Below are 27,393 nucleotides of genomic sequence, written 5' to 3' on the forward strand. Positions count from 1 at the left end.
TAGTGCATAGGTCAGTACCCCTGTCCGTCTCTAATATCATATCAGATCCCAATGGTCGCTTTATTATTGTTACAGGTACAATTTTTGGCATTTCTCTGACGCTAGCTAATGTTTACGGCCCAAACTGGGATGAGGATTTCTATAAAAAAAATATTTTTTCAATTCCTGATATAGAGTCTAGTCACCTTATTCTCGGTGGAGACTTTAATTGCTGTCTTGATCCCTCACTCGATCGGTCATCTACTAAGCCCATCTCTCCATCTAAATCATCTAAAGTTATTCAACTGTTTATGGAGCAGTATGCTGTCTCCTATGTATGGCGCTTCTTCAATCCCAGTGATAAGCAGTTTTCTTTTTTTTCTCCCGTACATGGTACTTTTACTCGAATTGACCTCTTTCTCATTGACAACAAGTTGCTTTCTTCTGTTAACAATTGTTTCTACAGTCCTATAGTTATTTCAGATCACGCTACTATCATAGTTGATATCTCATTTCCTGGGGTGTCCTTTATGCGATTCCCGTGGCGTTTTAACTCGTTTCTTCTTACTGACCCGGATTTCATAAAAAACATTGATGGTCGCATTGATCTTTTCATTTCCACTAATGTTAATTCAGACGTGTCAGCGTCAACAATTTGGGAGGCATGCAAAGCTTATTTACGTGGAGAGATAATTTCTTTCTCTGCCTATCGGAAAAAAAACACTGTTGAATGCAGTATCTCTATCTCTAGGGAATTGGCTGACCTGCAGTCCAGATACGAGGATGCACCTGAACCCGAACTTATAAAAGAGTTGCTTACTAAAAAGTCTGAATTCGATATATTGGCTTCCGACGGTGCAATAGAAGCATTAATTAAGTCTCGTTCTAGCTATTATGAATCTGGTGATAAGCCAGGCAAAATATTGGCTCACCAAATCCGACAATCTACCTCGGCTCAACATATCTTAAAAATTTATACTGTCAATGGCACAACTATTAACCCTCAAACTATTAATGACCAATTCAGGAATTCTTATGCCTTGTTATACACATCTGAGTCCTCATCTGATGAGGTTCAGTTGGATAGTTTCCTTGGGCCCCTAAAAATTCCTTCCATTGACCCAGAGACGTCTTCTAGGATGGATGAGCTTTTCACGGTAGACGAAATTAAAGATGCGTTACATTCCATGCAGAATGGGAAATGTCCGGGGCCTGATGGTTTTCCTATTGAATTTTTTAAAGCATTTACAGATAAACTTTCCCCACTACTGCTAAATATGTTTAATGAATCTTTACAATGTGGCATACTCCCTCCTACTTTAAGACAGGCCACCATTTCACTTTTATTGAAGAAAGGCAAGGATCCCCTTCTCTGTAGTAACTATGTTAAAATATTAGCTAAAATGCTGGCAAGGCGTCTAGAGGCTGTTTTGCCTTCAATCATTTCTACAGACCAAACAGGGTTTGTCAAGGGAAGGCACTCTTTTTACAATGTTAGGCGTCTATTTGACATATTGTACTCCCCTTCAACCTCTACCACCCCTGAGTTGGTCATTTCGATGGATGCAGAGAAGGCATTGGATCGTGTGGAGTGGCCTTATTTGTTCCACACATTAAAAAAGTTTGGTTTTGGCTGTAAATTTATCTCGTGGATTAAACTTCTTTATGCTTCTCCTTTGGCCCGTGTCCGCACAAACAATGATTTCTCAGATTATTTCCCCCTTGGACGTGGTACTCGGCAGGGCTGTCCCCTTTCCCCCTTATTGTTCGCCATCGCTATTGAACCATTGGCAGTGGCCCTTAGATCTAGTCAAATGATGGGCATCCCAAGAGGGGGCGCAGTGCACAATCTGTCTTTATATGCTGACGACCTTTTACTTTTCGTCTTTGAGCCAGATAGATCTATACCCCACGTTTTAGATCTACAGAAGGAATTTGGGCAGGTTTCGGGGTATAAACTGAATCTTCATAAGAGTGAACTCTTGCCTATAAATTCAGCAGCCATAGCTTACCCTCTTTCAAAATTGCCATTTAAGACATCATTAAATCAATTTAACTACGTGGGCATCTGCGTAACTAAAAACTACTCTGACCTGTTTAACTGTACCGATTGACCGAAGATCTTCCTCGTTGGTCTCTATTGCCTCTTTCTCTTGCAGGCAGGATAAATTGTATAAAAATGAATGTACTGCCTAAATTTCTGTATCTTTTTCAATGCATACCGATTTTTATTCCAAAGTGTTTCTTTCATTCTTTAAATAGCACTATTTCTCGATTTATTTGGAATGGAAAAACTCCAAGAATACAGGAAGGCATTTTACAACAAACTAAGGAGCTGGGGGGTTTAGCACTACCTAAGTTCTTGTTTTATTACTGGGCTGCAAATGTTCGTAATATGTTAATCTGGTGTTGTTCCAACGATCAGCCTCCACCCTGGTTAAGGATCGAGGAGGATGCTTGTGGCAGCACTTCGCTTAGGTCTCTTTTATGTCTTCCTCTCTCGTTATCACCTTTAACATTCTCCAGCAATGTTATAGTAAAAAATTGTCTTAAGATCTGGCGTCAACTCAGGCGGCATTTTACTTTACAGTCAACACCTCTTCTGTGCCCTGTTCATTCTAACCCCCTCTTTCCCCCCTCTCTCATTGATAAGGCTTTTGCGGCCTGGGTGGACCACGGGATCATTTCCATTAAACATCTTTACATTGACGGAACATTTGCTCCTTTTGAACAATTGACTCAAGTTTTTAAATTACCTAGGTTCCACTTTTTGAGATACTTGCAAGTCTGTGACTTTGTCCGTAAGCATTTTCTGGGATTCCCCTCGATCCCACCCTCCACCATTGTCGATACCATATCAAATATCAATCCCTATCATAGAGGGGCCATCTCTACGATTTATAATACCTTTTTCACATGTTGCCCTTTGGATTCTGATAGTCTGCGGATTACCAGGGCTAGGGATCTTAATATAGAGATAGAGACAGAGACATGGCATTCGATTTTGAAACGTGTTCACACGTCATCTGTTTGTGCTCGCCACAGGGTTTTACAGTGTAAAGTAGTCCACAAGGTACATTGGTCTAAAAGTAAATTAGCCCGTATGTTCCCTGACATTGCTCCAAGCTGCGACAAGTGTCATCTAGAACCGGCTAATCTAACTCATATGTTCTGGACTTGTCCTGCTTTATCTCTTTTTTTGGGAGTCGGTTTTTGACTCACTCTCCGCTATTACTTCTTTCAATATCCATCCCTCTCCGCTAGTTGGCTTGTTTGGAGTTTTACCTCCTAATTACTCATTGCCATCTCATTTCGCTGAGTTGGTAGCTTTTCTTACACTATTAGCGAGACGTTGCATTTTGATGAACTGGAAGGGTCCTTCTCGTACTCTGTGGATAAAAGATGCCTTATTTTTTGTTAAATTGGAAAAAATTGAACACTGCCTTCGTGGTTCTATGATTAAATTTTCAAGAATTTGGTTACACTTTTTTGAGCATGTTAAATCTCTGCAGCTGGATGCAGTCTCAATTGACTGACTGACCGCCCAACCCTGGTTTCTCATATTTTCAACTGGTATTATCGTTAGCAACACACATAATTTTCTAAGTTTTGAGGTTACTCAACTTTACTTGCTGGACCTTGTTAAGGCTGACCTTGTCCTATTTCTGTATTATGACAAAGCTCTGTTATATATTGTATACTATACTAAACCTGTTGGTAGAATGTTGGTAGCCAAAAAAACGTTGGTCCCCATCCACTTCTATTGTATGGCCACAAAACCAGTGCAAGTCAATGGGGAGCAACGGTTTTCTGCTGCCTACATTTTCCAAAATAGCTTCTCTTGTGTTCTGCAAAATAAAGAAAGTCATACAGGTGTAAGATTCAAAGTTGACCGTAAACGTTTTGGGTGAACTACTCCTTTAATTAAAATAAAAGCGCAAATAAGTACTAGCACAACAAACAATTTACAGAGCATTTTTGCAGTTGTGGGTTGGGTTCACACAACGCCTTTTTCCTCTCATCAGCTTGAGGAATCACAGAACCCTCCATCTATGAAAGGATGCATGACTGAGGGTGGCCAAGGCCAGACCTTAAAAGCAGAGGCTCTGGAACTAAAGACAAAAGGTATCCGGAGCGCAGCGCTCTGTAAAAGCACTCCAAGACCTTCAAACCATCTCCAGTGCAGTACATGTTTGCAGCACATGTTAGAAGCACAAAAAAGGGTACTTCTTTTCCTCAGGAGAATCTCCAACAAAGTGATGCACTCACAACAAGACACTCTCTTTTCAAAAAACACTATATCCTGTACTGTGATGTACAGAGCATTAGGCTACGTCACTGCGGCTCCGGTACGATCTCCATCGGGACATTGATGTCGATCTATCACAAAGCAATGTCACTGTGCTGGAGCCGGAGTGAAAATTGTTTGCATCTGAGAGCTCCATGTGTAAGTTCCTGTCAAATGAAAATGTCTGGACTTACGTAACCATGCACGGTTTCGAGTTCAGAAACCAATTTATCAGTACACTCGCCCGCATGAGAGAGAGAGAGAGAGAGAGAGAGAGAGAGAGAGAGAGAGAGAGAGAGAGAGAGAGAATATACTTAAAGCCGCTTTTGGTAAGGATGGAAAGCAAGCACTCACACACTAAAGAAGGGAAGGAAGGAAGGTTCTAAATGATCTAGTTTTCAAGAAAACAACTTTAGTAATGACAGGCCAGAATGTCTTTTAAGGCGTTTCACACAGACACGTTCACACCAATCAATCCTTTGCTCCAAGCAGCGCTGCAGGGTTGCTATTTTTTTTCAGTGAACAGTATGTCACTGTAAGCTGCACAATTCTGGTTTAAGGACGACACACACAAACGCTTGCCTGCGAGCTGGCATGCATGCACGCTTTAAACCGACCTAAATGTACAGTGTCGAGCCAATCCACACAGCATACTGGTAAAATGAAGACCGATCAAATGCGTACCAAACATATCCCCTACAGGAAAAGACACACGAATCACAAAACAGTGATTAATGTGAATTTTATGTAAATTTCTATGTAGAAACTCGTGGGATGACATGTAAAAGCCCATGGGATCATGGGAAAAACTGTGATATGCGAGCATCATGGAGCATGTGTGCTTTTCGCAAGGGAATGGTTCTAACGTGAGAAATCAGCACAAGAGTTTTATTATGTCATCGTAAGACCGAGGCAAGCGATGTTGCAAGCTGGATTCAAACTCATCTTTTCCAAATGAGCACCATGGCTCAATATATCACTCTCACTATCGGCTAGGGTACACCTCTGACTTGAGAAATTAAAATGACAAGTGTTTTACTACGAAAAAAAATTGCAAGCTGGATTCAAACTCATTTTTTTTTAACACAGCAAAATACCCAAAAACCCCTGGAATCCAACTTGCCAGTACACACACACGGCCGAGGGCTGGCCTGCTTTAGTGCACGTGAGCCTGGAGTACATTCAGAGCAGCTTATGAAAGTTACATCAGCACCAGAGACGCCCTGAAGAGGGAAAATCCCCCCTGCTGCTGGGCTGTCTCACATACACCTCGACCAAAATACAAGTCTTTGATGTCTGCTTCAAACCTCTCCTCCCTTTTCCAAGAGAAGACCGCTGTCTTCCCTACCTTGCTCACTTTAAAGTGAGGCAGGAAGGAAAGACCCCGTCGAGGTGAGGATGACTCCGTTCTAAAATCAAACAAAGCAAACTTTCCTTCTGATCGGTGCTCAAGAGGACTAAGAGTGTATCTCAGGATACAGATTTGAGCAGCAAACACGCACGGCCAAAATAAGTCACGAGTACATAATGCAGTAAGTTAAAGATGCAGTATATATTTACTGAATAGTTCAGCCAAAAATGAAAATCCTGGCATATAATTTACATATCTATCATTTATTAACTCTTTTGTCATTATAAACCTATATGGCTTTCTTTCTTCTGCAGAACATAAAAGATGATATTTTGAAAAATGTTGGTAACCTAACAATTGCGGTACATTGGTTTTGTGTCCGTACAATAGAAGTGAATGAGTACCCTCGTTGTTTGGTTTCCAATATTCTTCAAAATATCTTCTTTCATCGGAGCCGATGGCCCTGTGGTTAGTGCTCCAACATTAAGCGCTATTGCGCTCCGGGCGACCCGAGTTCAAATCTCGGCTCAAGGTCCTTTCCCGAATCCCACCCCCTCTCTCTCGCCCACTTCACTTCCTGTCCTCTCTAAAAAAAAAAATCTTATTAAAAATATTTATATTCTTTCATGTTTCATGTCATACAGAAATGACAAAAGGGGAAGTAATCATTTTGGGGTGCACCATTTCTTTTAAATAACGTAAATTAAAACTTTAACATGGAATGAATAGGTCAAAGTTTCATAAGGTCATTGGTTTATTTGACAGCTTAATAAGAGAGACTTTGTTAAGATCAAAATTGTCAAATGTTTTCAAAGGGTATTTATGGATTGCATATCAATATTTTAAACCTACTTGAAATGCCGGAGCTAAAATCCTTAAAATCTGTTTAAAAACTGGTGAAATGTAATATTAACCAACAAACAAGGAGCCAATTGACACCTACAATTACATTTTTGTAGTAAATTGGTATTATTATCTAAAAGAAATAATGGAAACCGCTGGCAAAACATTTTATTATTTTTTCTGGTCCCCGGCATTTATCTCTATTACCACTTTGCCTTTCTCCATGGCCACATCTGTATTTTCATTAAGTAAACTCTCCGCAATAACATTTTGGACAAAGATGATATATATTCATTATTTTCCTCAGTGCACCATTAACAATATGAATTATCTCCATTAAAACTCTTTAGTCGGAAGAAAAAAAATAGGCTGCAGCCCAGTAAGATTTTTAGATGCCAACAGGGCTCTTCCTTTAAAAAGGAAGAGGTTGAATTTAGTTAATTCAAGTGTATAAAACCAGCAAACTATCGATACTATTTCGTATCGGTGCATCACTAGAAAAAATAGGTGATTGTTTCTGTAGTCATAAATTATTGCGTTTCAGAACCAGCCATACAATGTTAAAAAATAAAACCAATAACGCATGAAGTATTGAGATCTGAAAATAAAGTACAGTACATATTTATAGTACAATGCACTCAAAACTTATTTTTCTGATCAAATAAGTGAGAAACGTCTGTGGTCCAATAACTAACCCCTGCTGGAGTACCACACGTAAAGTTAAAACTCAACTATGAACTTTGAAATCCACAGCATTACATGCCACATGCCCGTCGCCGGCACTGTACAAAAACACGCATTTTAACAGGAAAGAAAGTGAAAAAGAATGGACGAACAAGCAATGAAGCATTTCTGTCTTTTTAATGCAGTAACCTTTGCTTGGCGCGCCTGTGGGTGGGGAGCCTTTCACCATATCACAACACTAATAGGGAACTGAGCGAAGTAATGGAAGTTTGAATGGCAGCAAGCACGTCTGTCTTTCGCTCTCTTTCGTCAGAACTTTGGCATTGTCTGACCTTTCAACAACTCAACGCAGAGCTCACTGTTGATTGGACATCTGCGTTCTGCGCTCAAATTGATCATGGAGATCATTCATGCAACAATAATGTGGAGAAACTTCCTGTCTGTATGAACACGTTCACGCCCAGACACAAACACGCAACCAATCTAATTACGAGATGCCATGATGGGAAAGGCTTTCTTTAGGAAACACACAATTTGATATTCTATATCAGATCTATCAAAATGAAACCATAGAATTCTGTTCATATCTATCCAAATAAAAAGACCATAGACTTCTGTTGATTTATAGAAAGCTACTTTTAATTGTATTAATAACTTCAATGTCTTTATACAATATAAGCATATTAGATTTTAATAACACTACCATGCATGTAGTCCTGACATTTTATGTAACTTATTTTTATTCAAGATTTTAAATGTAAAAAAAAGACAAGCAATAGCAAATGGTTATTGTTGCACAGCCCTGTGTGTTAAAGTAAATAACCTCTTGACCTGCTTGATGCACTCTCATATGTGCTGTTTCTCACAGCCAGCGATGTCAAGTGTTTTCCATTCTGAAAGATATACAGTTTCTACACACCATAAAAACATCACTGGAAAAGATCAGAAGGAACAGTGCCAGGAAAGAGTAGATCCCAAAGCACCCAACGCTGAAAACACAGGGATCGTATTTATCTAAAATAGTGCGATGCCAAAAAATCATCAACCCTATTTGCTCTGAATATTCAAAACCTATACACGAGCAACTGATTTGGGAATCAACCTAGCCCAGATGATCAAATCCCAAAGAGAGAAAGATGAACCAAAAGATTCATTGCATGAATAAAGTAGAGATACAGATAATATAAAAGCAGTGCGATAAGGAACGGTTTTCTGTCCAAAATCCCTCACAGGAAGGCGAAAAAAATAATTACAAAAGGAACAAATGAAGGAAAGCAAAAACAAACGGAAGACACTCAGAAACAAATTACCAAATTAATTGAAATATCGCCAATGAAGATATGCACAATTGAGCACGCTGGGGTGGAGGGTGTTTGTTCTCCGTTGGGGAAAGTAGGAACAAATAAATGGAGAGATGCAGAAATAGATGGGCGTCTCTCACTGTTTTTAGGGTGAATAATTAGAGCGGGTGAGGGGACATAAATATACTTCTCGGAAGTGACACAAATGAGCCGTTTGCTGGAACTTTTTGTGACTGATGTGGAGGTTGGGAGGCTGCCGATGTCCAGGGTTTCATGTCCAGGGTTTCATGTCCAGGGTTTCATGAAATCAGGCAGAAATTGATTGATCGCAAGAAAGTGACACTTTAATGAAGTCTAATGAAGTCTTTAGGTAGTCTAATGAAGCTCGACCCAATGGCTGTGCACTCTACATAGAAAACACTGCCGTGTTGTATAATTCAAGCCACAATTAAATAGAAAACTTGTTTTTTGCTGAAAACTATTTGACGCCTATTTAGAATATGTATAATTGTATTAAAGTATGTTAACTGATATCTTTGAAACTTCTATTTATTTTTACTTTTTCTTTCCGTGGTTGTATAATGATTTGAAGCGCACTTTTACGACATCATATTTTTAGAACACGATTATTGTGAGAAAAAATAAAATCACTGTAACAACATTAGTTGGTATACATTTTTAGGTATACTTTTTTAGAAAATAAATATAAAATTCTATTTTCTTTAATGGTTCATTTTGTTTTCTCTTTTTTGGCCAAACGAGTCTCTCTTAAAATACAAGTAGGTTGTAACTATTGTGGCTGGTTTTGGTCAAAACTTCAGTGCTACATTATTCATGATATTATATTTGTAGAATGAACACTATATCGATAATCGTAAATCTTAAATATCACAGATACTGTCAATACTGATTTACCACCCCTTTCTGTAAGATTTGACATCACATCCACAAAAAGGTATTGGCTGCATCAGAGGTTCATATACTCCATCTCCGTCCCCGATGTGCAGCGACATCTCACACCTACCCGAACACACACCTCACACATACATGCCTTACAGATAAACGCAGAAAGGCCCAAGAATTTTGTGAAAGTGAACAGATGCCGTTGAGCGGGACCTAACAGCTAGAGGCTGTGACACTTCACCTTCTTCAGATTGAGCCCCTCAGATCGCCATGTAGGCTTAGGGGGGGTCAGAGACTTGGAAAAACCGCCTGCACCAAGATCAGCTTCGTAGACCTCAAATCAGCCTCCGCGGGTCAGAGGGGAATGACAGAGCTATTGAATCTGAAAATTCCAACAGCATTTTGAGGAGGCAGTAAAAGCATCTCCCTAAGCAACTACAGGTAAGCCAACATAGAAGCACATTTTATAGGTTGCACGAGGTATTCGATTAAGCTTTTTCACATCGGGTTTGGAGGAATGGATGAAACCAGTGGAGCGACAGCGGTTAGCCATGCGGTTAACAGATGGTGCCGTCTTCGACAGGCCAAGGTGGTTTGACACTTACCGGCGAGCAGGAAGGTGATGAGACACGTCTCTTTGGGCATGTAGAGCTTGAGCCTAGAGCCGCTAAACACGTACTCGACAACGGCTTCGGAGCGCCCAGCTCTCTGCAGGAACGGCAGGAACTGTTTGGCTTTCTGTGTCTCCTGCAGAAGACAGAAAGGGAAAGAGAGCGTGAGGACAAAATAACTATTGAAAATGGACTAGTGGTATATAATGAAAAAGGTACATTTACTTTTTAAAACCGCTTTATGGGTTTAACTTTCTTTTTCTAGTTCTGTATTTAGGCAATCCCATCACCAACCCAGAGCAAAGTGACCATCTGACCAGCTCCAGCAATTCCATCCCCAACCAAGAGCAAAGACGGACTACTTGTCACATTAACGCTAAATTTACAATACTTAGTATTTGATGCTAAACTCACATCACATGGTTTGTCCCGAGGTTTTTTCTCTATTTAATTATAAGTAGAGTTTGGGTTCCTCGCCACAGGGCCGTGTTGGCCTGCTCAACGGGAGACTGCTGATATTAGATATTATTTATTATTAATTAGAATGACCTTGCTTGTTCTATAAACACCATGTGTTGTGCTGTGTTTTACCGTTTCTGTGTTTTACCGGTTTTACTTATTTTCTCCTGTAAAGCTGCTTTGGAACAATGCACATTGTGAAAAGCTCTATATAAATCAAATTTAACTGAAATGTATAACTGAAAGAAGGGATACAAACAGAATTTCTGAATGCATAACTAGACCCGCCTCTCTGAAGTTCTCATTGGTCACCTTAAGCACATTTTCTTGACATTAAAATTAATGGATTTGCTGCGTTTTCCGAAACTTGCCATGACCATCAGAAAACGTCGTTTCCTGTAAGTTTCATACAGATAAGCATTAGCATTAATTATATGAGACGAGGTAGGTTTTTGTGCTTCTAATGGCACATTCAATATTTAGACAGATTTTCAGGGCGGATCTGTGACTGTGACTCCTTCAGTGCCTTTCTCAGCTGGTTTCCTTACGTGACTTTGGACACATTTGAATGTGTGATTCAAATAATTTTTTCTGTGCTAAGAAAAAAAATTGCAGTCTGTGACACCAGGAGCCATTCTGGGAGAAGGGCAGGTCTATTTCAAGAGTGCCCCGAGCGAAAGTGTAATTGCAAAAGCGAGAGGGGGCATCTCTGAGGTTTGACACGTGAAGGTCTGATATGTATAAAAACACAGCCATCCTGTGAGTCAGCACATCAGAGACGCCCACTGCAGCTGGAATTAAGCGTGACCCACGCATCGAGAAAACAAAACAGAATCCAGGAGAGAACAGTAACACATGCAAAGATAAACGGTCCCTTCAGACCCGAAAAACACTGTCTAAATCCAAACGACATCATTCTGACTGTCAGTCGTTTAACAAGGCGATCTTGTTTCTGGGTGAGAAATGAGAACGTTCTTGTTTGAGAGTGACAAAATCTTTTCTCTCATGCTAAAAGCCTCCTACACAAACCCGGGTGTAAATTACATCCTGAAACTGTTCTCAAACGCCTGCTGTACACTTCATTAAAACCAGAGGAGCTCATTCATGAACTCAAAGATGAGAGAAGAGAGAGAGAGTGAGCATGAGAGAATGAGAGAGAGAGAATGAGAGAGAGAGAGAATGAGAGAGAGAGAGAATGAGAGAGAGAGAGACAGAGAGAGAGACAGAGAGAGAATGAGAGAGAGAGAGACAGAGAGAGAGACAGAGAGAGAGAGCGAGACAGAGAGAGAGAGAGAGAGAGACAGAGAGAGAGAGAGAGACAGAGAGAGAGAGAGAGAGAGAGACAGAGAGAGAGAGAGAGAGAGAGACAGAGAGAGAGAGAGAGAGAGAGACAGAGAGAGAGAGAGCGAGAGAGAGAGAGAGCGAGAGAGAGAGAATGAGAGAGAGAGAGACAGAGAGAGAGAGAGAGAGACAGAGATTTAACATCTTTATTACAACTCTGTTATTCATTCACGTAAGAGGATACAAACAACTGAGTTAGGAAAAAAAAATTTTTAAATAAATAAACTCACAATAGACTGTTGAAAATCAAAACATTGTTGATTATGCTACAAAGAACACCTTTTATACCCCACTTTTGCTCAAACAACATTAAATTCTTTGTTGCATTGTAATATCGAAAATCTACTTGGATTCTTGATTTCAACAACTTTGACAAGAGCAAAACTACATCTACATCAGAATCTGTTTCGATTTTGCTTCTTCTACTTACATAAATTGACATTTTTGCTTGTCCCAAAAAAAAGTTAAATAACTGGCATTCATAAGAGCGTTTTCTTGAATACTTAAAACCACAGATAAAGATCTCTAAAGAGAAAACTTCATCAAACAGTTTAAATAGACCTTGTAAAAAAGTAAACAGGTGCTTTAATCTTATACAATGCATAAAGGTGTGAAACACGGTTTCCCTTTGTGAACAGAAAGGACATTCCTGAGTAACTTCATGATTTATCACTGAAACAAACGCATTAACGGCTATTGCCCCATGCAAAACTCTCCATTGCAAGTCCCCCGTTTTCTTAGGCAATGGTGACTTATAAAGTGCCCCCCAATTAGGTCTTGTGTTCTCGCTTAAATGTAAAACATTGCGCCATGGTGTATCTACTTTACCATCAAGACTCTTCTTATTGAAAGCTTTAACACAACACTCATACATAGCTTTGCTGGATGCTTTCTCCTTTCCCAACAACATTATGTTGTTAAAGTTCATTAAAAAACCGTCACACATTTCTAAATCAGGAGCTAACGACAAATTCGGAAAGGGATCGTCCTCCTTAGGTTGAACCCACCCTTCTTGAAAGTCCTTTATCATTATTAACTCCTCTTTGGTGATGACTTCTTTCCACTTAGCCAATAGCCGAGTTGCCACCCGTGTTGACCTCATCTTCAACCTTTCTTCCATTGCTTTGGAGTCAGATAGATCATGTCCAATTATACGGATTAGACTTCCCAGGGTAATGATACGAGATTTAATGAGTAAGTCCATCAAAGCAGGAAAGCCTCCTTCATTGGACACATCCAAGCGCGAGCCACAAATCAACGGTTCTTGAAGAGTCCAGTACAAAGAGTCAGTTTTTTTACTTCTCAAAACTGTGAAAAGTGTCCATACTTTGAATAAATTACAATAAAAAATCGGTAACTTAGAAACAGAGAGCTTCTTAAGGTTCATCCAGAACAAAGACTTGTCTAAGCCCAACCCTTCAAAGTTCCTCAAAATGATGGAAGCGACCAAAGTCCAGTTTACATTTAGAGAGCTCTCCAACAGCCTTTGTACATACTTAAGCCGAAACGCTGCCACTCTGCTCTGTAGATGAACCAAGCCTTGTCCCCCCTCATTCTTTGACAGATATAAAACACTTTGCGGCACCCAATGTAAATTGTCCCAAAAAAAATTGACTAAAATAGATTGGATTTTTTTCAGGAGGAGAGCTGGTGGGTCAATACATACTAGACAATGCCAAAGAGTAGAGGCTGCTAAATTATTAATAATTAAAACCCGTCCTCTATAAGACATATTGGAAAGTAAAAACTTCCACTTATTCAAACGCCCCACAATTTTTTCTTCTACCCCCTCAAAATTCTTCTTTACAGTTATCTCGTTTCCCAAATATACACCTAGATATTTAAAACCATCTCTGTTCCATTTTAACCCTGCAGGAAGACTGGGCTGTCCACCCGGCCATTTCCCCACCAAAATAGCCTCACTTTTATGCCAATTTACTTTAGCAGAGGAAACAACCATAAAGTCACTTAAAATCTCTATTATCTTTGACACATCGCTTTGTTCTTTGATAAATAAAACAATGTCATCAGCATAAGCTGATACTTTAACCACTTTCTCACAAGTTGGAATAATAACACCCTTTAAATCTGCTCTAAATTTCCGTAACAAAGGTTCAATTGTTAAGCTATATAGCATACCGGAAAGAGCACAACCTTGCCTGATCCCTCTAAATACATTAAAGGGGGCACATAAGTCACCATTTACCTTCAACAGACTTTCAACATCACAATATAAAACTTTCAACTTATCAATGAAATTTGTACTAAAACCCATAGCTTCTAAAACCTCCCATAAATAACTATGTTCGATCCTGTCGAACGCTTTCTCCTGGTCTAATGAGATCAAACCGAAATCCACATCAAAGAGCTTGCTGATGTCGAACATATCCCTAACAAGAGAAATGTTATCAAATATTTGCCTACCTGGCACACAGTAGGTCTGATCAGTGTGAATGACTTCTTCCAAGACCGCACTCAATCGATTTGCTAGTGTTTTGGATAGAATTTTATAATCACTGCACAACAATGACACAGGCCTCCAGTTTTTTATTTCACTCAGGTCTCCCTTTTTAGGCAGTAAAGTCAGCACTGCTCTACGGCAGCTCAGTGGTAACCTTCCACTGCTTAGACTTTCTCTAATAACCGCATGCAAATCAGCACCAATCTCAGGCCAAAACGACTTGTAAAAGTCTACAGATAGGCCATCTACTCCCGGTGCTTTGCCACATTCCATGCCTTGAAGAGCTTTCCTCAGCTCCTCCAGTGTTATTTCTTTACAGAGACCGGCATTTGCCTCTTCAGTTACCTGAGGAAGATCCTCAATAAACACATTAGTGTTTGGCTTGTGTATCAGTTCACTGCTATACAGTTCCTTATAAAATTCTACCGCTCTCTTACGGATACCTGCAAGGTCCGACAAGAGTACACCATCCTTGGAACGCAGAACATGTATCGATCTTTTTTGGCCATTTTTCTTTTCCAAATTAAAAAAAAACTTGGAAGATACATCCATCCACTCTATGTCCTTAAACCGGGATCTGATCAGAGCCCCTCGTGCTTTCAGATCTAAAATTTCTGACAATTCTTTGTTCTTCCCCTTTAAGACATCAATAAGCTCTTGATTCTGTCCAGTTCCAATAGATTCTTGTAGTTTCTTTATGTCATCTTCTAGAATTGTCATTGAAAGATTTGTTTCTTTAGTGATGTTGTAAGCATACTGTTGACTCAATTGTTTAATTTGCGTCTTTCCAAAATCCCACCATTGCTGCAAAGATTGAAAATCAGATTTAGCGGTTCTAAAATCCTTCCAAAACAACTTAAAAATATCCCTAAATTCCATATCCTCTAAGAGGCTGTTATTGAAATGCCACATTGCACTCTTTGGTTTTATGGAACCTAGAGTTACAAAACACTGTACTAGGCTATGATCCGAAAAGCCAACTGGAATAATGGAACAATCTCTAAAAAGATTGAGTTGATGACTTAAACCATAAAATCTGTCTAACCTTGCTAAAGATAACCTATTATTATAAGAATGAACCCATGTATATTGTCTCTGTGTCTTGTGAAAGTTCCGCCAAATATCTACAAGATCATGTGTTTCTAAAAGTTGTATCAGCCTTCTTCGAGAAGCCATGTGAGGCTCAACATGATTTCTATCCGAGGCAACTTCTGTGCAATTAAAATCTCCTCCGATTAAGAAAAAGTCTTCAGTATTGCAATCACTTACTGCTGTGCATAATGTATTTAGAAAAACCATTCTTTCAACTGCATTAGTAGGAGCGTAAACACAACCAAAACAATAAAATGCATTTTCAAATTGAGCCCTTACTTTTAAAAATCTGCCTTTTATAACAACTTCTACTTCATAGGAAATTGGAATGGAGTTTTTAGAGAATAAGATAGCAACACCACCACTTAAAGATGTATTATGACTAAAGATGCTTAACCCATTAAATTCTCTTGCCCAATCTTCCTCATTGGTTCTATCACTGTGAGTCTCTTGCGCAAACAAAATGTCTATTTTCTTTATTCTCATTAACTCGTACAATTCAAACCTTTTCCTCCCTTCTCGTGCCCCATTTAAATTCAGGGAAGCAAAGTTTAATTCTTTCATAAGAGAGAAGAAGAGGATACACAAGACACAACAAAAAAAAATAAAACTCATCTCATAAGCGTAAATTTAAACATTATTTACAGCTTTACTTTCTAATTGAAGATGTACTTTTGTGAGAATTTTCCTCAGTCTGTATACCTCTTGATCCGTAAAAAGTCCCTCACTTTTAAAAGACTTAGCTTTTTCTAAAAATTGCTCTAAATCAGGGAAATACTCAGTGATGCGCACATTTCTTGCATTCTTTGTTACTCTCAAAAAGAGCTTCACGTCGTCTACACTGTACGACTGCTCAGAAGACTCCTCGTTCGTGTGCTCAAAAGTAACACTACATTCTGAAACGTCCGTGTCACTTTCAGTATCAGTTTGACTGTTCATGGGCTTTCTAGATTTGCTGGAGTGGCTCTGTAACATTCTCCTCTTTTGTGGAGTTTTAAAAACACATTCATCCTCTCCCTTAGAAGCCTGACTCCCCTCCAGCTCCATAGCTTGACTCCTTCCTGAGCTCTGCAAATCACCATTTAACGGACACCTTTCAACAGCGACAGAAGTTTCTTCTCTACCTGCCACTGACTCTATCCCCTTTTGTTTCAAAACTGCAGCATCACCCGATGAGCCTGCTAAGCCTGCATCTTCAACAGCAGTCTGAACATTAGTTACCCTATCTAAAATCACATCTGCTGTTGTCGGCACGTCACTATTCGCAGTCTGTGCTAACGGCACACTGTCGCCTTCACCCACTTTTTCAACCACAATCATTGGAGTTTCACTATTAGAATTAGCATCCTTTCTTGGGCAAGACCTTACCAGATGTCCCATTTCACCACAACTAAAGCATTTCATGCTATTCGTCGTGGCATAAATTACATATTTGAAATCGTCATGACTGAAGTTAAAAGACAAATCCAGATCTTCTCTATTGTCCTTTAAAACCATGTACACAAACCGTCTAAAAGACACTACGTGCTTCAGTAGTGCTGATTTACAACCAATTTGCATCATCTTAATTGGCGAAAGCAGTCTGCCGTGCCTTTCCAACAGCTCAACCAGCACGTCATTTTTAATAAATGGGGGCACGTTTGATAAAGTCACCTTTTTGGACGGTGACGACAGTGGTAGCACTGGAACAAAAACATTGTCAATAACAACTCCACTTTCAACCACCATGTTCGCTAACTCAACGGTTTTCAAAAACACAACAACCGCGTTATTCATCCTTGATGCCGACAGAACGTTTTCACAGCCAACCACCTCCCCAACAGCTAAACTACACTCTTCCACAGTAGCGTGCAGACTTATTTTCACAGCGTGCCGCCGTGTGAGGAAATCTAACGACCTCGCGGCCGAAGTCATCCTGCCAGTTATTGAGAACTGGCAGAGAGACAACAAAACGCTATCTTGATACTTTTAAACCAGTATACCGCAAAAACAAGATAACCACAGTAACAATAAAGATAGAAAAGAGTAGAAAACTTCCACACACTCACCACGCGTCTCACTCGCTCGCACAACAAACGCTCGCGCATGCGCACAGAGAGAGAGAGAGAGAGAGAGAGAGAGAGACAGAGAGAGAGACAGAGAGAGAGAGAGAGACAGAGAGAGAGAGAGAGCGAGAGAGAGAGAGAGCGAGAGAGAGAGAGAGAGAGAGCGAGAGAGCGAGAGAGCGAGAGAGCGAGAGAGCGAGAGAGCGAGAGAGCGAGAGCGAGAAGATAAAAGTAGAAGAGGAGTGAACAGGAAGTCGCAAATTCAAATGCCGGTCAACGTATCACAGTTTTCAAGCTGGAGTCAAATGTTACGCTCGCTTAGTGTGCGGCCCAAACGGGATTAGGCGAAAAAATACTTCAGATTGACTTTGAGGGAAAACTATTTTTGAAGGAACGTTCATTTAATTAATGGGCAGGGCCGTAATACAGCAATAAATCAGCTGTCATAGGAGGCTTTAAGAGTCAGATTCAGGAGAGAATTCTGGGATACGCGTGGGTAGAACCATTCACAAGTCCTTAAAATAAACTATCCTGGGTCATGCTAAAGTGTGATGAAGAAAGATGTCCAATATTAATAATTTCATTGTGTTAATGATGAACAATTATCACAAAAACTTGATTTTTAACCAATTTTTACAATGGTGCCACTATGCCATTTCAGTAGTCTCTCAGATTTAAACTTTAGCAAAATGCCAACATTATTTAAAAGTTTGAGTCACAAACTAGCTTTTTACACCGTGAATGGAAACAAATGAGTCTCCAAAACACGTACACACTTACCCCTGAAATGTCAGCTACCCTATGAATGGGCACCTCTTTCTTGCTGTGAAGTCCTTTGCCGTTCTTGATCGCCCTGAAATGATTGAAAACTCAGTCAAAAGTATTCATACCTGCCACAAAACAGACAGAAGAATGAGCCGCATACTGTAAAACCATCCCTTGCCCAGCATGAAAGAAAAAACGCCACAATTGAAAAGACCTGTCCATTAATCCAACCCTCACATCAAGCAGCCAACAAATCACATTTATAACACCAGTGAGCAATGCAGGTCGACAGATCTCATGCATGACATGAAAATTGTTTTGGAGAGCGTGTGCGTGTAGAACTGGAGCTCAGTGTTTTAGCACGGTTTGTTTGCCGATTATAGCGGATATGGAAGGAAAGAGAGACACGTCTATGGCCTCTTTAAGGCAGATGTATCTGTGGCTGTAGGTTCCCTGGTGTGTAATCACGTTCAGCTGAAGCGGGGGGTGCGTGCTCGTCCCAAGGCTGATTTCTCGGAGGATGTAGGGTAACGACCAGCAATCTCTGCTAAAAATAAATTTGAGACCCGCAAACCGCCCGTCTCCACTGGCTCCACAGGGAAGCATTACCCAGAGAGGGCAAGCAAGAGAGAGGGAGGGGAAAATGTAGAAATGTGTGTATGTGGGTGTATTAAAAGCAACAACAAAAGTGAAGAACAGCTGTGGAAAAGAACGAAGAGCAGATAAGCAAAAGCGAATCTCTTTGTCTTGAGGGTCACCCATCTATCACAGACCCCGAGATCCAAATCTCTTCCAGAGCAATAAAGAACCCCCGGAACCTCAGCACTGCAAATCTGTATAATTATATTCGTAGAGAAAGAATAAAAGAGCCATGCTTTAGTGCTGGTACTTGAGGTATGAGCTTTGGGACTGATATTGCCTCCATGAGATGAGAGCTAACCAGACAAGCTGTGACTTATTGCGAAGAACAAAATGGCTCCATTTCACAGATGGCTTCTTCTCCTCTGAATATGACCTGCATTTGTTCACTGGTGATTTTCTTTCTGTGTCTTGGCTTACCTCGCCTCTGCCGCCAGAAGCTCATCGTAGTGGGAAGATCTTTGGTCGTCGTCCTGACGATATCGGATCACTGTGGCGAGACCTTTACTGACTAGAGCCTCTGCGATGTTTCTACAAAAAAAGTTAATTGAAAAATGTGAAAGCTTTGTTTTGATGGTCTTTGATGGCATCTTTTTAATTTGGTTCTTTAATTAAAAGCGAGTATCTCATAATGACAACACGCTATCTATAGGCCTACTGGAAGTGTTGATGCTGTAAACAACAAGAGATTGATAACCACAGACCAATCAATTTTAAGCTACATGCTACACTTGATCCGACAGTACAATTAAGCAAAACAACATTTTTGGTTGCTTTTCATCATTGGTTGAACCTACAGTAGTACTAGTACATAGTACTCTCAACGGTGACATTCAGACTCAAATGTGAACAGAGAACTACGGAGGCATGGGGGTGAAACTGAATGTGCTAAAATAGTGTTTAAATAAATTGTCGCACTTTGCAGGTGTTTTAGGTAAACACATGGAGATTGCAACATTTCGCTTCCTACGATAGTTCCACTTCACCCTGTTCCCAAATCAAATGTTTACTGAAAGGTAACCCTCTATTGCATCCTCTAGCTCTTAGTGCGATACATTTCTGGCATGAATTTTTACGCCCCTGCACTAGCTCAAGCCTTAAAAAGAATGAACAGTCAAGTAAAACTGATTCCTGATCCATGAGGCAAGATCTAGCAAATCAGCTGAGCCCTGAGGCAACGTGACCACCTGTTATCCACAATCCTCTATGCCAAGCACTGGGGCATGCTTGGGTAATCACATCCCCGGGTGAAGAATGACCCCAAAATCGTGTGCTATGGCCTTGCTTACGTTAACAAGGAACAGTGTGTAATACACATAAAAAAAATCAAGATTCCACAGAGAAGCCATATGGTATTGAAGCATATGCTGCCCTAAAATGAAGGGCGATGAGTTTAAGAACGATACAAGGTCTAAAAACACATTGAGCAAAGAGAATCTGCTCATTTCATCTAGAAGTTCATTTTAACTTTTCACTGCCTCTGGTTGTCAGTCGTGTCAGCTACTGTATCATCTCAAGGGCTCTGAGGGAATCTTAATATAAAGATCTTTGTTATGACTTTTCTGTTTCCTTCTTTCCTAGAAGATCTAAAGTGAGAGAAAGATACTGATTTGGTATCTGGTACTCACATTCCTCCAATGGTAACCGTAGCACAGGTACGTTCTGGAAAAGCAGGGACGCCTCCCGTTTCCAAAGCCGTGGTGGCCGCTCTGATGTAATCGACCGTGACATTAACCTGTAAAAATAGAAAACAAAACCGTTAATCCATTGGTCTCAAAGAGTCAATGTAAGGCCAAGAAGCACAGCCTACATACAGACTATAAGCCTGTCAGAGGTCCAGGCTATGGAGATAAATTGACAACAAAAGGCACACGTGAGAACGCGGAGAACCGCAGTGTTGCATTGTTTTATGATGTCGCATTAAACCTGACAGAATTACGCCAAGAAAGAGCAACACATCAAACTCTGAATTTGATATCTCTGTACAGGATTGCAAATCAAGCGAAAAGCTGGCTGTAAAGAGAGTTTACTGACCTAAAGAAAATAAAACAATGGATTACGAGGCTTTCGGTGAAGGGTGGACAAATTGTGTTAGGCCATCTAGCGATGGGTTTTGTGTGTGTGCGTGTGCAAGCATGACTGTGGGCTACTTTCCAAGGTGACCCTGAGTCAGTGTGAATCATGTCAGGCTAGACCGTAGATCTCCCTAGAGGAACCCTGACCAAACATGGAAACTGTTTATCACATAGCGAGAAACAGGCCGGTAACTATTTTACTTAACGGCAAAAGAGAGAAGTGGAAGAAGATTGCCGTCCGCTATCGCGACAAAAACATGGACACCAAACTGCTCCAGGTTAGGATATCGACTCGAACACTCTAAGCTCATCGGATCATCCTGGAAGGGGCACTATATTCAGTCCCCGGTCCTCTTGTTAGATCCGAGCAAATAAAGAAGCCTGGTTGAGATATTCAGAGATAGGAGCCCCTGCCTAATAGAGAGACCGTGATCTGGCCAATTCTGTTTCATTAGTTCAGCGCAAACAGAGGCTATTTCAGCCAATCTGAAATAGCGAGCCGGATCTCTCTTCTGCCTTGACACCAAAGGAGGGGGGCGGGAGATGTCTCATTAATTAGGGTGGCATTGGGACCACGCAAGGACGAAGACTATACCGGACCAATTGCCACACTGCCTCACGGTCTATTGGGTGCGTGTGGATTGATTGTATCCAGTTATAGAATGAACTACAATGCATGGCTGCGCATCTGTAACGATACCTTTAAAAATAAAAGCGAGGCACAGCTCTAACAGTCATGTGTCAAAGGACGCCGGTTTTGTCTGAAGGTCCCTGCCCAGCATCAGACTGCCTTGAAACATACGCTCCGGACAAGAAGGATCGATTTCTACGTTCCTCTGTAAAACAGAGCTATGAACTAGTAAACTCTTAACTAGGGGGTTATTCTCGCTGGATTGTACGGGGGTCATTGTTGAAGGGTACAGTTTACATAGTGAAACAATTGCAATGCTCATTTGTCCAATTTTAAAATAGTTTTCATCTTGAGGCCCCTTGTAAATCAGCTGCCCCCCTGTTGAGAATCACTGTTTTTAATGGTGGATTTTCCATTATGCTTATTTGATAAGAAATTACTTTTCGCAAACAATGTGCAATCTTTGCATCTTTTGAAGTGTATCTATAACATACGGCTGAAAACCACCCCATTGGATATGCCATAAAAGTGCATTTGATGTAGTACAACCTTTGGTGCCTTCCCTTAAACCGGTGCTGGGGCATTGTAACACTGAGAAACACAAAAGTACCTTTCTTTGGACCCATATTCTTATAACAAATTATTATATTATATATATATATATATATATATATATATATATATATATATATATATATATATATATATATATATAACAATAATATTATGCAAATAGAGGCTCTGTGTAAAAAAAAGTGAATCAAAAGAAAGTAAATCAATTAGGCAAAAGGTAAAAAAATGACAAGGCTACAACGGAAAAATCAAGTCTTGAGTCTCTCCTTCATGAACTAATTCTGATTATCCCAAACCCATTTGCCCCAAATGAGAATGTTCTAATGGGAGTAAATGGGAGATCATTAGGTGGGGGAATCCTGTGGCCCCTCATTTTCTTATCGCAGGAGTTAAGAATTTCGACAAATAAAAGACAAAATGATTGCATTTTTATCCTCTCGTCTTCTCTCGTTCCCTCTCTGAAAGGCAGAGACAGCTCTGCACCATTGGGCAGGACTAATGAGCTTGGTTGAACGACCAAGTCTTCTAAAGAAACGCGAAACGCCAACAATTCCCTCTCTTTCAGAGGAGTGAAAGTGCTCATGAAGAAAGAGAAAATGAAAGAGCGAGACACTTCGAGAGCAGCCATTTGGGAGTCAGATGACAGATTAAATGGTCTTTAAGAGCCGTGTCTGAATAAGAAAGATCTGATGGAAACGTAACAGCGATGGGGGGTGGACCGAGAATAGCCCAGAGAGGATGACAGAGACCGAAATGATGCTAATGATGAAGCATTTGTCAAAACCAGAGAAAGGTCCGCTGGACAGAAATGCAGCGTGGCACATATCCGGTGAGAGAGCATGCTTGTTTTAAAGACGGGGCGGCTTTTGAACTGCACCTAGCGAGCTTAAGTCTCTGCGAGCCGTGTAATGCGGTAAGGGAAGGTGTAGTGAGGAAAGTCAGTAATACATATTTCATAGATTAAAAGAGAGATCCTAGACTCGCACGCTGCTGTAATTCCCACCAAAGCAGAAGCCCGAGCGGAGGAGATGGATAGGGACTGTGCCGGCAGCTGCGGGTGAGCATGCATCAGGGCCGTGGTGCCTTTCATGGCAACACAAAAAACCTTCTGCGCTCCCTTTCATAAAAGTGAACAAATAGATAAACACACACATGCACCTGCAAAAACACAGACATCAGATTCTTGACGCTAGCATTTCACTCAACTTCTCTCTCGCTCTGCGTCTTGTTCACATCCCACACACGCATAACAGAGGCACTTTGAGCAGGCAGGATTATCCAAACGTGCTCTTTCCTGATAAGTGGATTAATGAAACATTTCCATTTGACTTTTTGCTGAGGCAGAGACCCTCTACAGAGGCGCTACTTAGAAAGTTAGCCGTATCTAGCTTTGGATTATGTCACCAGGAAGTTCGGTTTCAATACGGGGAAGGAAAAGGGAAAAACGCAGCTCTCCAGAGATTTGCCTCCATTACCCACAGCTAGTCAATGCCATTCATTCTTCTCTATCCTCACAAAGAAGGAAACACGATCTGAACGGACGGCTCGCTCCAGGAGGGTGGCAAGAGCGAGTGCGCTGTCTGACTTTACATGATTCAACAGTTGCCGAGATTCTTTTGACCAATAAAATTAGATCATTTTTGCAACGGTTTGTCTTCATTGGATAAGGATGCTTTAAAAGTAACGTCCTTTACATACATAACATACCTAAACGCATCAAATCTTTGCTTCTGCCCTGAACAGGAAGCATTCAAATTGTACTTTTCCACCATCAATAACAAAACAATCAGTCCGTAACCACAGACCTCTTTTTGCGTTACGGACATCTAAAATTACACATTATTTTTCTTCCAAACAGTTGGAATATGCAAAAATGTCCACAGCTGTTGCTAGGGCAGCAGGAGATATGCTAAAACGTGACAAGCCTCAGTCCAAGGCCTCATCTTCACACGACATTGTGTCCTAGCAACAACAAAAGCAACCCTCCAAATTGTCGCTGCCGTTTCATTTGTAATGAAAATGCAGTAGAAATGAACTCTTAATCATTCAGGCAAATCCAAAAATAACCTCCAGTAAAAGATCGGAAAGATGTTACCTTGATTCTGAGGATGCTTAATATTATACACCACAATTTCAAAGCACTTCATTGACATTTAATGAGTCAAAAGTGGATCCTTAAAATGATTGCGTGCCTGCGCTGGCATCTTTGAGCTGTAAAAAGTCTGAATAAAGCCAAACATTCCCACACTGTTTGCATTAATATGCAAACAGGCATCGTACCGTGCCGAGCGTTGTATAAATCAAACTAAACTGACGACTCCCGCTGAGTGCGTACACAGGAAATGCCTCGCATGAATCTGATCTGAGATTAAACTCGTTCCTTTCCGTTTCTCATCTCTATCGGCTAAATATTCAAATGATTCCGGGTCAGTGAACCAGCGCAAGCAGCAGCAATAAAATGTCGGTTTCTAGGCGTACATAGGAGCATAATATAAAAGTGTACTGGTAATCCAGTGCCCGCCCAACATTTATGAGATAACGCTTGTGTGAGAAAATGTGCTGTCGGATATCTTTGGGGTTAAATCAAATGGGCCTTAGAGGTAGAATTTTCCATTACTCTACACAAACACTTAACTGTTTGAGCGAGAAACGTCTTCAACACACGATTAACCGCAGCCATACTATCTACAGTGGGCTGCCCATTACACTTTAATGAGTCCCAACATGAGAAGAACTTCCTAGACCAGTTTATAACCCGCTGACTCAATAAAAAGCATGACGCAAGTAGGCATGCTTCTGGTCATCGTGAGTGGATCTCACAAAGTCCATTCAACCGCAAAAGAAAACATGAACATACTGTACAATTTTTACACATTCTTAATATTGACATATTTGTATTACTACAATGTGTCTGATATTGTTTCAATTATTTCCTAATTATGATTTACATCGCAAGCATCAAATAAAGTAAATACTATTTTGCAATTCAACGCAAAACGATACATTACGAAGTTGTATTAAAACAAATGACATCATACACAAATACAACAGTGCTAATAGTAGAAATGTTCCCAATGCTATGTTTTTTCCTAAAATGTGACTATTCATAATGGTTACCTTGACATTTACTTGGGGTCAACACTGATGTCACGTTAAATATTTACTTCAACACATTCCTGGTCTTATTGTGAATGAACTATTGATGCTTGTCATTGCAAACCATGTCACATGGATTTGTGAGCCTCTTGCATTGTCATTGGCACGTGTATGCAATTGAGAGGGCACATGTTTCTATGCACGTTTTCAATTGGCAGTGCCCTGTGCTTTAACATTTTCTGACGAAAGCACAAAGAATGCAATTCGTGGCTTGCTGGAGAAATGTTGCTGAGCTCAAGGTCTCGCGGTCAATGTGCTCAGTGACTCCAAAGAGAATACAGAGAAACTCTGGGAAATAATATTATTGACTTTGGAAAAACTGTTACACAAGAAACGTCATCAACGAACGTGAAGAAATGCTGGCATAACTGATGCGTTTGAATGGAATCTTACCTTTTTCCCGATGAGCTTCTTCCTCATGAATTCTCGTGCCTCGAACATGTAAGGAATATCGTACAGAGGACGGAAACGTTTATCTTTGTCCTTGTTTTTCTCCTGTAGACAAAAAGAAAAAAAAGGGAGAAGTCAATATCAGACACAGACACAAGTCAATATCACGGCAGTTGAAAAAATCTGCCCCAAACAGTCACAACATTTAATCTCTCCATCAGACTCTCACAAGACTTCCAAATAAAACGCATCTCAACTTCCGCCCCTTCACATTTCCTCCAATTTCACTCTCCCACCCTCTTTCCATTCTTTTATATTGCAGTTTATATTGTGGTTTTGTCTCAGGTGATGCCACGTCACATCTCAACACAGCCACGCATATTCCGTTCCTAGAACTTTTGTGAAAATTTCTTTTTCTGTTATTCATTTCAAAGAAATGCTGCAAAATGCTTATTCCAGCTGGGGCCACGACAGTATGAATTAATACACTGAACCACATTCAGGGACACTCGACCCAAAATAGAGAGAAATATGATGTAATTGAGCGCTCTGGGAAGGAATGTGAAATTCCTGTAGGAATTAGGTGTGTGACTGCTGGTGAAGTCTTTTCTAGGATTGGTTTGTTCCAGGCAACAAAAGCACAGAGACAAAGCTTAAGGGAAAACATAAGCAAGGACAGAAGCTGAGAACACGGTTGGGATGGGATTGTATTGTTAACCCTACGGATATAATCTTTAAAAGGACCAACAAAAGTATATTGACTTCAAATAAAACATGAAGCATTTGAAATCCTCATGTTTTAGCCTAAATCCAGCAGAGGTTTATCTCTGCAGGCAAATAAACCCACATCAACTATGCCCTTGTGGTTGCATAAAATAAAAAACATTGTCTTAAAATTTGGATCTTTCATGTTGCATGAAATATGCACATGGAATCAATATGTTATTAAATGTACCACTTTCTGTACTTCATATATATATATATATATATGTATGTCGTATGTTACAGCGTGTGCTATGTGGTTATAATAAAAAATGTCAGCAAGCGTGTTACACACAACACAAAGTAAAGCGTGTAGAGTATATATATATATATATATATATATATATATATATATATATATCAATATTTGACCCGTAGGATAGGGATACGAGTTAACTGTGGCATGCGCGTCACAAGTCTTCGTGATCGTATTGAGCAAATCAAGCGTGTTCTGAGATGACATGGCAGGTTGGCGACTCAACCGTGTTGAGGAGAAATTAAGATTTCAGTGTCTGGCTGATGATACGTCGATGTTTGGCTGTAACCAACTCAATAACAAAATGTATAGGAGAGTTTACCCAAATATAACCATTCTGCCGTTCAAAATCTAATAAGGAACTCACCATTTCCTTTCTGAGATAAACCATCCCTTTAAGAGAGGGTTTATTTTCTTTCTCCTCAATTGTGTGATGTATCCTTTAAAGAGCAGACTGTCAGGGAACACAGGAGTGTGTTTGGCATCTCTGTTTACGGAGCAGTCCCCGGTCCAACCTCTGCTCCTAAACTTTAATCTGTCTCTCTCCAAAATACAAACACACATCTTCCACTGTTTCGCTCTGACTGGCTGAGATTTCTTTGTCTACAACAAATACGCACCACTCAAGTTTTCATTCTTGTCTCTCTCTCTCTCTCTCATTATTCAGTCTCATTATCAGTAGGTGATAAATGGCTCATGGGTTGGATGTGACTATGAAGCAGAAAGAAAGTGAAAAGCTCTTGCCAACATCGGGCCTGAGGGTCCTGAACCTTCACAGGAGCTCCTCC

General features: G+C 40.3%; 1 protein-coding gene across 1 annotated transcript in view; it reads right to left on the reverse strand.

Moving 5' to 3' along the window:
* snd1 (staphylococcal nuclease and tudor domain containing 1) overlaps positions 1–27,393 on the reverse strand; it is a 140,596-nt gene that overhangs the window by 92,392 nt on the left and 20,811 nt on the right. Inside the window, exons 11-15 of the mRNA XM_079454416.1 lie at positions 25,591–25,692; positions 20,391–20,497; positions 19,183–19,293; positions 18,139–18,211; positions 9,955–10,096 (exon numbers count right to left, since the gene is read on the reverse strand). Coding sequence (XP_079310542.1) covers positions 9,955–10,096; positions 18,139–18,211; positions 19,183–19,293; positions 20,391–20,497; positions 25,591–25,692 — 535 coding nt within the window. The remainder of the gene's footprint in view (positions 1–9,954; positions 10,097–18,138; positions 18,212–19,182; positions 19,294–20,390; positions 20,498–25,590; positions 25,693–27,393) is intronic.

This window comes from Barbatula barbatula (genome assembly GCF_947034865.1).
Source record: "Barbatula barbatula genome assembly, chromosome: 4".
Lineage (NCBI taxonomy): Eukaryota > Metazoa > Chordata > Actinopteri > Cypriniformes > Nemacheilidae > Barbatula > Barbatula barbatula.